The 13,194-nt window shown below is 43.7% G+C and overlaps 5 protein-coding genes across 5 annotated transcripts; 1 reads left to right on the top strand and 4 right to left on the bottom strand.

Moving 5' to 3' along the window:
• Positions 1–82: 82 nt before the first annotated feature.
• PHALS_15268 (uncharacterized protein) lies at positions 83–892 on the bottom strand. Its single transcript, XM_036407279.1, has one exon. It carries the CDS (start codon positions 773–775, stop codon positions 563–565), a length of 213 nt encoding a protein of 70 aa, XP_036263517.1. The 5' UTR covers positions 776–892; the 3' UTR covers positions 83–562.
• PHALS_08026 (uncharacterized protein) lies at positions 891–1,305 on the top strand (the record flags this gene model as incomplete). Its single annotated transcript, XM_024721591.1, has 3 exons — positions 891–908; positions 973–1,026; positions 1,087–1,305. 3 exons carry the CDS (start codon positions 891–893, stop codon positions 1,303–1,305), a joined length of 291 nt encoding a protein of 96 aa, XP_024586674.1.
• A 1,613-nt stretch (positions 1,306–2,918) lies between these two features.
• PHALS_08025 (uncharacterized protein) lies at positions 2,919–3,200 on the bottom strand (the record flags this gene model as incomplete). Its single annotated transcript, XM_024721589.1, has 2 exons — positions 2,919–2,996; positions 3,066–3,200. 2 exons carry the CDS (start codon positions 3,198–3,200, stop codon positions 2,919–2,921), a joined length of 213 nt encoding a protein of 70 aa, XP_024586673.1.
• Positions 3,201–4,584: 1,384 nt separating this feature from the next.
• Positions 4,585–4,896, bottom strand: PHALS_08024 (uncharacterized protein; the record flags this gene model as incomplete). Its single annotated transcript, XM_024721588.1, has 1 exon — positions 4,585–4,896. The coding sequence occupies one exon, from the start codon at positions 4,894–4,896 to the stop codon at positions 4,585–4,587; it is 312 nt and encodes a 103-aa protein (XP_024586672.1).
• Positions 4,897–5,858: 962 nt separating this feature from the next.
• PHALS_08023 (peptidylprolyl isomerase) lies at positions 5,859–10,244 on the bottom strand (the record flags this gene model as incomplete). Its single annotated transcript, XM_024721587.1, has 9 exons — positions 5,859–6,017; positions 6,084–6,119; positions 6,192–7,020; positions 7,103–7,236; positions 7,302–7,559; positions 7,628–7,770; positions 7,865–9,955; positions 10,018–10,076; positions 10,150–10,244. 9 exons carry the CDS (start codon positions 10,242–10,244, stop codon positions 5,859–5,861), a joined length of 3,804 nt encoding a protein of 1,267 aa, XP_024586671.1.
• Positions 10,245–13,194: the final 2,950 nt, after the last annotated feature.

Below are 13,194 nucleotides of genomic sequence, written 5' to 3'. Positions count from 1 at the left end.
TGTGATACTGCAAGCGGCACCCGCAGTAGGAGTGCTTCTGCTACCATTAACCCCTTAGACGGCAGAGACGGAGAAATCTCTCTGGGTATGAGAGATTAAGAAGGGCATAGATTCGGTCATTTTCAAAAGGAGCGTCACGCTAGTAGTTTTCAGTTTAATTCGTGCTTAAAAGGATCCAGTTCTTACGCTATATCCTTCGACAAGGCAATCCGAGTATAAGAATTGCTTTAGCAACAAGTCTCGCAAGTTTTAGCTCCGATCGTCCGACCTGTTATATGAAGAAAAACTGGCGGGCAATGTTCAGGAGTTGAGAAGTATAACAGTCGGGCTGGCTTGTGACCCTCTTGCGGACGCAAAGTGGTAACCATTGTTATGATGGGTTTGTTCAGATGCGGCTCGCTTTGAGACCTTCACCTCCATCCAGCCTCTTGATGAAGCTGTGAGGCCATATAAATTCCGGTCCGTCAACCTGCCACTGCAAATCGTGATGTATTTCTTTAGCGCCGGTAGTCACCCCTACGGATTCAATGTGTCTCAGTTTTTCCATTAGGTGCATGGCGACCTACCAACACTCGACACGACTACGCGAGGGACATATCGATTGTTTTTCTGTAAAGGATTGATCCTTCAAACCTCTCAATCGAGACTGGAGGGACAGGCAGAAATCATACAACCACACTTGCTCATCTACGTATATCACGGTGCAGCCCTGCAGCTCAGAGATCGATCCTTCGTCTTCAACTTGGGTGTGGCTCATAGCCTCCGGTACACACATAATGCTCTCCAGATCTCATATTTCACCTAATTCTCCTTTCGGTCATTTAGGTGTTCATATCAAAGCCCCAGACTTTGTGTGATCATCAAAGTAGTTTGAGGAGCTTCATGCAACTATGTGCGATGCACGATTGGTAAGAAGTCGTAAGTAGATCGAATGCTGTAGACAAAAAAAATGCGACCATTCGTAGTTTGAAGAGTCAACTATTTGAAGGCGACAATCAGTCATTTCTTGTCGCGGCACCCCGGCAAGTTAGTGTTATTACAGATATTGTAGCTATGAGATGTGGCTACTTTTGGGGGGAGGAATAGGGCGTTTGTGTGTGTCGTGGTCACCAGATTTTTCACTGTGGAGACGAATCGGTGCGCTTTATAGCCGTGGTCTCTGAGGTCAACTATCTTAAAAATCGTCGACTTAAAGTGATGTTCTATCATGCTAATTGGATTTGTTTAACCCCGTCAAATTGTGACGGTAAAGCGGAATCAGCACTGAGTGTAGTACCCATCATGCGAAGCACAGAAGCTCCATGATTTTGAGACGAGCCACCTTATGTAAATAGCTGAGGTGATCCGAGAAAATATAAGCCCCCTCTTGAGCTCAGGCACACGCGCTTGTCAAATTTAGAAAGTATTCCCAGAAGATTTTAGCAAGACGGTGATGTCATCGAGCTGGTGGTGCAAATTTCTTGAGCTCGTCATCCGTCACAGATGAGACTGTTATCGATATGCTTGGAGAAAATTAGTGTGTAGAGTAGGACGGCAATGCTCAAGGGCCTTAATGGACTCAATTCAATCTTGTTAAAGTGGTGCTAAGGTCTTGTTATGGGGGTGACGTCTGTGGGGTGACGCCCTTACTAAGGGTGCAATGTACTTCAAAAACGCAGTAGACCGTGCGATTACGAAATGAATGTAATGTGAGAGCACAATCTGCTCCCGAATTTCTATTTCTGAACCAGATGTACTAACGGCAGATGGTCAAATGTGTATGCTCTCGATACGCTAACCGCAGCCATTATCTCGGTGCAAATACCGATCTCTAGGATGAATTCACCACACAGAATCGTGGTCAGCTGCACCTTGTACAGCTCTCTCCGCCCGGTCGATGAATATTTTCACTTCTCACGATGGAAAGTATCGAATTCTATTTGATCTTATGATGGGAGGTATCAAACCTCATTTTAGACATTGACATCTCTTTCATCGCAAAGAAAGTTTCTGCGCTTGATAATCTAATGATGTATATCAATTCTCCAAAAGGTGGTTAACGCGGCAACGGCGTTTAATTGTCTGGTGATATGGTTGTTTAGTACGCATCGCACCCGCGCACAGACCTATTTTGATAATATATTCACCAACGCTAGAAAACTCTTGAATAATTTTTTTGTAGACATCCATATCAAACTTTGCAAAGCAGTCCTCGTACGAGTGCGCTAGAATAATCTGACTGTCAATATAGATCATTGTGCTTCGGGCGCCATCAAATATCAATTTTGTGCTGTGTCATGACAAAGCATGATCTACAAGCAAATACCGCAAAGATCAAGGGTTGCTAGTGCCACCAACATAAACAATCAAAAATTGCTTTACCTGATCTTTATTCTGCAACAATTACGTCGGCTTGTACATCCCCTCGCCATTTTCCTATATTTTGTGTCAAATAATGATGGGGTTCAACAGTATTGGAGACTTTAAAGACCGTCTCAGACTGCCTCATGTGTGCCCCGAATACCGAATTCGGATAGGCGATGCAAGTCGTCGATGACGTTTCAGTCTTTGCCATAGTCCGTACATTACTTCAAGCAGATGCTGATGGGTGGTAATACATTACTGTATTCCAGTCTCGCCAGTGTATAGTGGAAGAAAAAATTGACCGATTCACGACATGGGAATACTTGTTATAGTTTATACCGCTAACAAATTTGGGTCACATATTGATTTATAATAATCATGCGCCATCATGCACAACATGCACAACGATGTCGATGCCACATCTCTCACATCGAACCACAGTATACTTATCCTTTCCAACTGTCTATTCGCAAATTTAACAATTTTTAATGCGCTGCTGTTTTCTAAAGAACGGAGAATGTTCTACACAATAGTAATCTTTGAAAAGCAAAGGGTATCTAAACTTGGCTGCGACATTATCTAAGCGCTTCTAAGAGCTTATAAAATGCTGCTTCTTTTGCACAGATACGCTTGCCTTCAACGTGCGCCGACATCTAATGCATCGAAACCTGCTCGCCTAGCAGCAAATCAGTTTTGGCGACTTTCGTATGAATATATCGCACCGTGGTAATGTTATAATAAGAAGTTAAGCTCGCTGAGGCTGGATTGGCAATGAAACCGAACTCATTGACAGTCCCGTAACTAGATAACATCTCTGGACCCGCCTCGGGGAACTGGGTTGTATGCAGAGCTCGCATGACGGCGAACGTATAAATGTCTCCTCAGAAAGAGCAGCAATTCCGATCAGAATTTGGAGGAGGCGGAGGCAATGCATTGAAACACGCTAGGTAGCTGTGACAAATCTACCCATCTACTATGAAAATTGTACGTTGACCACAAGCACCGCATTTCTTCGGGTGGCTCGTCAATTGACGCTCTTGAAAAAGCATTTTAGGAACTAAATCAGTTAAAGCAGTTGCGTTAAAAGCTGCGCGTGTATATCGTACTGGACAAAGACGGTCTGAGACCATTTAGCCTGAGGACACACACGATGGTCCGCGACTACGATGTTCTGTTTCAAAAGTCGTTGAGCGCCTGGATGGTCGGCGGCCAGACTGGTCTAATGACATGATGTTTGCCGCCAAGCTGCTCTCTGTGTAATGGGCTACACTTGGCCATTACATGAAGGAACGTTTATGTACCCTCTGTATGCTTTGAAAAAATTATTAAAGAAGTACAAAATGGTGCTTCCAAGTATATAAGTGAATATTTATATATAGTCACGAATATTCTGTGCGATACAACGTAAGCCAGTCCTATTTACTGGATACCTTCCACGAAACTTGAAGCCCAAGGTTTCAAAGTTCAAGCTCCGTACACCCAAGATCTTTAATTAGCCGAAGCCGAGGTACAACATAGTTAGTACCCCTTGATTAATGAAACCAAGGTTTTATTAAGTAAAACCTACAGGAGCCCTTGGGGTGCTTTGCATGTAGCCAGGAACCATAGCTCATTTTTATTCAGTTGCAAATTCGTTTTTAAAGGCTGAAGTCGTTCTTATCCCCTCCAAGCCGGGACTGTCCAACTCTCCCCACGTCGAGAATAGCCTCCTTGTCGCACAAACATGTGTAGGGACTTTTTGTGAACATAGCCCTCTTACACTTTAAATATAGTAGCATGGGACCAGGACGCTTGCTGCCGGAAGCGTTTAGGTCGAGGATGGTGTGACTTCAGGGCTCCCGCTTTGGTAAGTGAGGGTGCAAAGATTTACCGACGGAAGTAAAGTGTACTTCCTTGCTGTTGCAGCGTGACTGCTGTGCACCTCGCGCAAAGAGAGCTTCTACAGGAAGAGTCCGCGTGATTTACACATAGAGAATGCGCTTACCAGTCGCCTTAAGGTGCCGGAACAGGTAGCAAGTACTTCTTTATTTACATTTAGCTGGCCAGAGATATCTGTTTTTATCATTAATGATAATAAAATTTATATGATGCATTGCGGGAGGCTAGCAACCCACGTGTCCAGAAGACTTCTCCTCTAAAACTACCATTACTTGAAATCGTATCAATTACCATTATTGTTCTTTCATCATGGTTGTACGCCGAGGGATAATTATGTGATGTGTACATCCGCCGTGACAAGTTTCATACACCGTTACACTCCCCCACATCAATATATGAGCAATCCGCATTGAATTGTCGAATCAAAAAAAATTTAGCCTTTATTGAAGGATCGCGAGCACTCATTGTGCCATGATAGCTGTACATTACCAGTGCATGCTCGTTGGTACACCCATTGCACCGGTGGTTCTTTTCCTGTATAAATTTTGAAAAACATAAGGTTCGAGAGGCCATAAAAAAGGACGTAGCCCCTGCGCGGCGGTTTAAGCAGTGAAAATTATTAGGTTCTCTCTGATGGAAACGGTTTGAGCTAGTACCGAAGTCTTGACAGCACATCGTGCAGATTGTCGTGCACAACAACAAAGTAGTTCGTAAAACCGATAATTTTCAAGTCACTTTCGAAATAATCTGTGCATGTCGCAAAGAGCTACTCGCAAATAAATAGACAAGAAACTCAGAGAAAGCATACTGCATCGCGAGAAACACTACATGTACAATTCATTTTTGAGCCTCACATTATGTCGCAATATCACTAACCGCCGGTATAATTGCTTGCTTTGAAAAGCGATTGGAGTAGTCTTCCATCATCTTTAAGACAACACAGCATTATATAAGGCGGGTCACTTTTACAGAGTCACTGTGTATCGTATGTCTTGATCGTCTTAACCTGTTCAACTCATCATTTTAAACACGGCGTTGCATGGATTAATGGAACAAGTTTGCGCTCTCATAGCTTAAGGTAATGCACGAAATTGCTCAAAAGCCGTGAAAATTAACAAGTTTCATTACGATGATTATTAACGACATCGGCTCTTGTGTGAGCAATATGACGAGTATATCTCAATCTTGAGAAACTACTTATCATTCAGTCCCGGATTGTGAGTAGCAATATGCGTGAAAAGCAATCTCATCAGTACGTGAGACTTGCCAACAAGTATAGCATTTTGCTTCAAAAAAGGCCACACTAAAATAAACGGCAAAAGAGAATTTTTCCAGAATTAATGTGCATATAGCGTTTGAACAGCTATCTGAAATGGCGAAAGGATCATTCACTCGCGAAAAAAGCGACCGAGTATGTGAAACAAGTTTTCCTTGTCTTAGATTGGTTGTCACTGCACCAATTTGTTTACTTACATCATCTAGATGGCCTTTGAGTCGAAAATGTGGTGGATCGTGACTGCAGTCCTCTCGAGCATAAGAGAACAGAAAAAGATTGTCTTTTGACAGACGAATATGGTACAAAAAATGATTTCAAAACGCAGAAAAAATGACTTGTAGAATTGTTGCGATTCAACATTTTACCGACGATGTCGGTGATGGGTTCTACGATTATGATCGCGGTAGCCATTGTACCTTTCATCTTGAGGTCGATTGTGAGATCGGTCGTGTTGGCGATCCTTCTGTTTTCTTGATCCCCCGTGTGCAGTCTCAGTGCGAGTGTCGATGGTCATGTAATCCTATCAAGATAAATAATGACAATATATAAGTATCAGGCAATGTCCAGCACATAGTGTATGTTTTACGTCAGTTGAAGGCTCATGGCCAGCTCGAAATTGATCCTGTGCATTTGAATAAATATTAGATGAAGCCAGGATCACTTTAGACTTCCAGAGGAGGAAAGAATCGCTTACATCGATGTGCTTCGTGAATTTGAGCTTCGCCGTCATCCAGGACTTATCCTCATTGGAATTATCATCATCGTCATCGCATTCAAGAACCTGACCGTGGTAGCTTTCTTCTTTAGCTTCGTTTGTCACATCCTTAGACGTATTCGCTGTCGTATTGACATCAATTAACGTGGTTTGGAACTTTTTGAGCTTCGACAATGTTTCTTGTTCTCGAGCAGTTCGACTGCTGGTTTTTTTTCGCTGTAGATACTTCTGTCGTTGCTGCTGAAGAGGAGTAAGCATATTTTGAAACGCTCGATCTTTTTCCAGCTTCTTCGCTTTATCGCCCATGAGTAATGAAACGGCCTTTTTCGATTTCCGCAGCTCTTCGCGAAGCCTAGCATACTCTTCTCGGTCAGTCATCTTACATTTTGAGCTTTTTTCGGTTTTCGTTGAAGCAAGTTGCTTGTCATCTCCACAATTTTGCTCATTTGAGCTCTCCGTAGATTGAGACGTCTTGTTAGCGGCGGCAGTCACGGCTGCTTTTAAATTTGCCAGTGCTTGCTCATTCTTAGTTTCTGCTGTTGCTTTCTCACTAGTTTTATTAATCCGCTGCAACACTTCAGCATCCACTTCTAATTTCAATTTTCGATCATCAAGTAAGTCATGACTACTCATCATCGTCTTGACCTTTTTCCTGACAGCTTGTTTTACTCCTCCATGACTCTCATCCTCCAAATCCTTTTCTTCATCTCCAAACGAGAGCAGCTTTAAATCTCTTGTCGCTTTACGCTCGCGCTTTTTCTTTTGAAGAGCGTCTTCTTCAGTCAAAATCACGTTTTGTACCTTAGCTCTTTATAAGCAAGCAGCATTTAAAATTTAATCTTAGATTTCTGCCCTGGGGAAAGAAACAAAATTGTGAGAGCTCATTTTACCTGGGCACAATGTCTTCGAATGGGTTCCACAGAACTTCGACACTGAGCAATTTCGGTGGATTTATTGGACGATCTTGAGCGTCCGTCTCGATGTCTCCGACACTCAATAGATTGAATATTGTGTTACCTGTAACCTGATAATTGTAAAGACGATCAATGACCAATTAGTACCTTGGAATATCTCCAATACCAAACATACTTTGCCAAAAATGGTATTTTTTCGATTTAAGAATTCACAAGCGTCCAAGGTGAAGAAAAACTGCGAGTGATTGGTGTTGACTTTGTTCTCATTAGCCATAGCGAGTAGTCCACGGTGATTAAATTTAAGTCTCGAGTGGAATTCGTCAATAAAAGCGCCACCATAGATACTTTCCCCACTTTTTCCTGTGCCTGTGGGATCTCCACCTTGCACCATGAAACCAGCAATGACGCGGTGGAAAATTGTTTGGTCATAGTACTGTCAAATAAAAACAGTGTAATATGTATTTTGCCAACGTCCTACAACCATTAAAAGTTGGTACGTACTCCCTCAAGACAGAGTTGCACAAAGTTTCGACATGCCTTGGGTGCCTGATGAGGCCAGAGCTCTACATCTAGATCCCCAAAGCTTGTGTGTAAAAGTACTTTGCCCTCAGTATTCGGCTCGGTGATGTAAATATTGGACATGGCTGCGTATCGTTAATTAATGCTAGAATTATTGAGTACACATAAGGTCTACACAATATAATCAAATTTAGTTTTTCTTTAACAGGACAAACTAACTCAACCCTTTGGCTCTCTCCCATTCCAAATGCTCAATCAATGTCACTGGTCTAAGATATTCTTCAAATTTTGCCAGTGACTTTTTCCGTGGTGATAAACAATACGTTTCTGCCCGAGACTTTTCACGTTGCTCTTTAACTGCTCGAAGAGCCTCACGCTTCTCTTGTACACGACGAAGTTCATCGCCACTAAGTAAAGTATCTTCATAATCATTGCGCTTACGATTTGTCCATTCCTCACAAAAATCGTCTAGCAGCGCGTAGTACATGGATAAATTATTGATTTCACATTGCTGTAAATAAGCACGTTCTCGTTCCATGCGTCGTTTTCCATTTAGCTTCTTGCGACGTCTCCATTTTTCAAGTTGATGTGGCAGCTCTGTAGTAAGAAATGGCATCCTCTCTCGACTTTTACCATTTGTCGTAAAAGGAACATGATATTTTATATGATCAATACTCGATTGATGTTTATTTAGGCCACGAAGATCTTCAAGGCGATGTCTCGAACGTGTTTCATTCTGCATGAACTCGCCCTCGTACCAAAAGTCCCACTTTTCAACTCGCTCGCTACTATTGTTCATACGTTCATTGTTAATACTATTGTTGTCATGGTGACAATAGTAAAGATCTCCTCGACCCTCCATGGCATCATCGTGCCAGAATCCAACATGCTTCGACGATCCACCTCGAAACCAAGTTATACCCCGCCCATGACGAGCACCGTTCTCAAAAAAACCTTCATAAAATTCACCATGACGCCCACGCTGCCGTCCACGTCCATGGAGTTGACCTTCTCTAAACGGTCCTTCCTCAAATGACCCGTCTGGAAACGTCCGCTTACAGACTGGTCCATGAAGAACCCCTTTATCAAACAAACCCTCATCAATAACACCCGTAGAGCTGACGTATCGTCCATGTCCGGTAATCATTCCGTCTTGCATCTCACCATCGTACGTTGCACCATCTGGAAACTTCACATGCATCTCCTTCCCGTTCTCCGTGCCGTCGCGAAAGTCGTCTCCATTCAGTAGCGACCTCTTTAACACACGGCCTCGTAACTTGTCGTTGTGTTCATAGCAACGCTGTGGCCGATCAAACGTGCCTTGGCATACAGTTCCTTTACCATAAATTAGTTTGCCGTCACCACAGCGTGTATTGCCTTCGTAATCTCCGTTATAAATACCAACATTCGAATATTCCTGACCTCTTCCTTGTTTTTGGCCAAGTCGAAATGCACCTGAGTACATACCACCAATTGATGAATAATGAAAAGTCTTGTCAACTGGATTTGGATGACCGTCATTTTGCTCGGCTGTGTTCGAAAGTACGATTAACTCGCCCTCACCATGACGCAGACGGCGAAGAAGCACCGTTCGCATATTGACCTCCTTCAGCAAATCTTCCGAATTGATCGTTTGGTTTGACAATTGGTCATCTTCAAAAAATGCACGTGGTGTAGGGCGTGTTTGAAGAAGGCATACATATCTCCAGTCAGTTTTGTTCAAGGCTAGTGACGCCAGGTCCCGTCCACGTGGACTTTTGAAAGTTGCAGCCCAAGTTCTGGTTTCGACTTTGTCATTAAAATTATTTGACAAAGATCCAGCCATTCTTGAGACTTCAACCATAGTGACGGGCTCTGTCATCAAAAGTCTAGTAATGCGCCTGCATCGACGCTCTAAATTACTAATTTCATCTGTGAGCTCCTTCAATCGAGCATTCGTAACATTTTCTGAGTTTTTGCTTTGTGTTTCAATCTGTTGTTGATGACTTTCAATCTGATCAATCTCTAGCAACGTATTCGGCTTCTTACGTAGCCGTTCAAGCATCTGTCTCAAAGTAGCCATTCGTGCCTTGAGTCGAAGCAACGGCTGATACTCTTGAGTGATGCCATACAGCAGCCATGTTTTAATATCAATCGATTCGCATTCAGACGGCACAAAAGCAAGTATCAGGAGTGCACCACCAGCATACAATTGGTCTTGCAAGTCATCTTGAGGTTTTGGTTGTACGCGCTCGTGGATGATATAGTACCATCGGTCAACCTCGTTGGGTGGTAGCACTTGTGTCATCCAGTCTTTTGGCCATAGGACGTCTAGATAACAAGTAAATCGTTAATTGAAGCCAATTTACAATTTCAAAGGCTACGTGACATACTGCCGAACGGATCCTTTAAAAGTGCAGCATTGCATTTGAAAAGTAAGTTGATATTGGGTCTAGAAAAAATAGGAATTAAGTGCATGCTGAACGTCGGTATGCCATGAATGCGACAATTTGTTTACGACGCACATTGTGAAATCGGATCGTAAAAGCGAACTGAATTGATAATCCTCAGGCTTAGAGATTTTTGAGTCATAGAGCGCCACAGCTATGTGATCTTCCATCACTATGTTTGTGTTCGCGTGTTAGATATCACCTTCGAAATTATTATAATTAGCCATTGGAACTCTAAATTAGAAGTGATCAACAATGCACCGCAAATAGTCTGAACTTGAGCTGAGAAAAATAACCAAACTTTGTGTGAATGAAGGTTGGTCATGTAGCCAAAAAGCGATTTTTAAGAACAAATACTACATCTTTTTACATCTCCGTCGTTAAGCCCCGTGTAATGCACGTGAAGTTGTGGACCACCGAAGTAAGAGTAAAGTTGCAGTGTAAGGATTGCTTTAAAATACATGATCCTTATAGTCCAGGGTTATTGGTTGTGAGAATCAACGCATTGGATTTGATGAAACGACGTGGTGCGACTATGTGCAAGGCGCAACTTATGGAAATAGCTGTGGCATTGAGGTAGCCGAGTGCGGTTATAATTTCGTGTGATTCACTCGCTGATTTGTCGACTTTTCCGTTGTACCTGCCTATGAAAATTGAGGATTTTGACAGCGTAAATATGCTTTTGAAGACCAAGCGCCAGGATTTGAGATACCATCTCATCCTAGGTATGGCGCGGCTGGAAGGCCATGAGCCACGGGTTGAGTGGACATCGATGATGCTAAGTCCCACATACATCTCTCCCTGGTAACTTTTAGCTGGTAATGAACCAACCTTTTGAAAAAACGCAAAAGCACTTTTGGTGTGGGCACGATGCAGCAACTACCTTTACGCAAAATATTATGTAATTGGGGTATTGCTAGGACCTTTGAGCAGAAATCAGAATGCAAAGGCCGCTGTGAGCTGAGGAAAACAGCTGTATGTCGCAATCACCACAATTATGCGTTGTCGGGGGAGTGAGCGATCACATGTCGCGGTCTTCACGGATAATCCTTGCTTAGGCAGATAAGGTCAGCTCTGCCTGAGCCACCACAGCTTACATTTGTTGAGGACGAAGAAAGCGGCCGTATGTCAATGTCTGCGGGAATTGTCACCAGGATTCGTCACGGCTAGGATGGATCGAGGCGGCTGAAAGCTATGGTATCCAGGGCACATCCATGCAGCTGTGAGCCACGAATAGTAAGGTCGGCTCAGGCCTTTAAGTTTTATGAATGGTTTATCGTTGTCACGATGTGATAGTTCAGCTAAGTCAGCAACGTAAGTGACATGTCAGCCGTGCAGAGCATCGAAGCTTCCTGTGTTTGTGGCAAGCAATCGTATACATCTTTTGGAGTGTGACCGAGATAGTTCCTGAGGATAAGTTTTTGGTCTCCGCCTCAGAGATAATATTTTGAATTCGATGAATATATCCTCAGCCGATGCATGCAAGATATTACAAGACGGTGAAATGTTTTGAAACAATTTAAGGATGAGCTGATTTTAATCGTCATACATGCGTAGTCGTAGAAGAGTACTAAGTACAAGAAGTGTCAGCCTTTCTGAAGAGCCCTATCAATATTTTTAGCTTCTCTGAAAAAAATCGTGACAAGGTGGCAAGAAAACCACAAGAGGGGTTGTGCCTGGGTATGGTAAGGCCTCACGATATTGACGTGAATCCTGGAACAAAATATTATTTACGGCTAGCCAGTGGCCTTGCCAATATAACGGTGCGGCCCCACAGACGTTTCCTAACGTGCAGTGCGTGAAAGGGGTTTGGTGAGAGAGAAAGACTGCCCCACACGGCGCCGACTTTCCGCGTCAAAATGGTAAATGGCAAGTGACGAATTGGACATGGTTTCTGCAGCGGGGCTGCTGTAGCTCTTTGCTTAGAGAAAGCTAAGATAAGGTCACCAACCTTACGTTCTTTCCTTGAACCAGTACGAGTCTAGTGGATCGCAATTCGCTACCTCCAAGTACCAAAATCTAACCAAGGCAGACGAACACTTCTGTTCAAACTCGAAACTGTATTTTTAATGTTTTAGTCGCGGCAGAGCCGCCAATATCTAGAACCCGAGTTTTTCCTGATTAATACAATAATACCTCATTTATATAGCAAAACCTAATCAATACAGTTATACACATTACTACTGGCAATCCTGCCACATGGTGGCTTGTTGTTACGGTGTAGCCTTACCACTGTGTGATTACGCTTACTTGTGTAATATGTACGGTCGCACAATCTTGTGCGGTCCACCCCTTCATACAAGGGTACGTGTAACCCGTTACACTCTCCCCCAGTAAAATTCTGAATACACTTAATTGTCGCTCTGAGATACCTTAACGTTCTTTATGAACAACTTAAAACATTCTCCGCTCTATGAGCCCTGTGTCTACGACACGCAAAACACCCAGCATAGCTGGTAGCGAAGACGCCGGTGGGGAAAGCCCTTCTTCTTCTTTCCAGAGTGCATCTCCGGACAACGCGTCCGCGGCTTCACGGAAGCACATGTCAAGTCTACGGCAACTGAGCGCAACACACCACGCCCGCCCCGGGCGACGAGTTCCTCGTCGGAAAGTTTAACGAAGTCGACTACGAGTGGGACACTTCTTTCTCAACATGGGATGACGAGGAAGACGAAGTGCGCCAACAGCGTGACGTTAGCCCAGCTCAAACCCTGCGGACACCTTGTCCGCTCTCCGGCCTCTCGGCTTCCGGGAGAGGCAAGTATTAACAAGCTAAACCCATTCACATAGGTCTTTGTCTAGCCGATAAACACTACGAGTGGAAACTTGGCGCTCCAGTGCTTCGGGGTCTCAGTGCAGTCGCCGCGACGAACGTCTTCAACGACGCAATTCACGCGCTTATTTTGACCGTCGGTCTGCAAATGGACCGCTGTTGACATAGTCAACTTGGTGCCCAGCACCCTGAAGATTGTCGATCAAAACTTCTCAGTGAAGCGTGGGTCTCTGTCAGAGACAATTGGCCCCGAAAGTCCTTGTTATCAAAGGAGATGATCGAAAAACAGCGTCGCTGTATCCACACTGTCGATGGTGTCCGGCGCTGCCGCGAGATAAGCTATCTTG

Source organism: Plasmopara halstedii (genome assembly GCF_900000015.1).
Source record: "Plasmopara halstedii genome assembly, contig: Scaffold_3120, whole genome shotgun sequence".
In the NCBI taxonomy this organism is placed as follows: domain Eukaryota; phylum Oomycota; class Peronosporomycetes; order Peronosporales; family Peronosporaceae; genus Plasmopara; species Plasmopara halstedii.
Note: the sequence above shows the minus strand (reverse complement) of the source record. Positions and strands in the feature narration are given on the sequence as shown.

Excerpts from the sequence above, each read along its gene's own strand:
- PHALS_15268 (XM_036407279.1), bottom strand. The coding sequence starts at position 775 with ATGTGTGTACCGGAGGCTATGAGCCACACCCAAGTTGAAGACGAAGGA.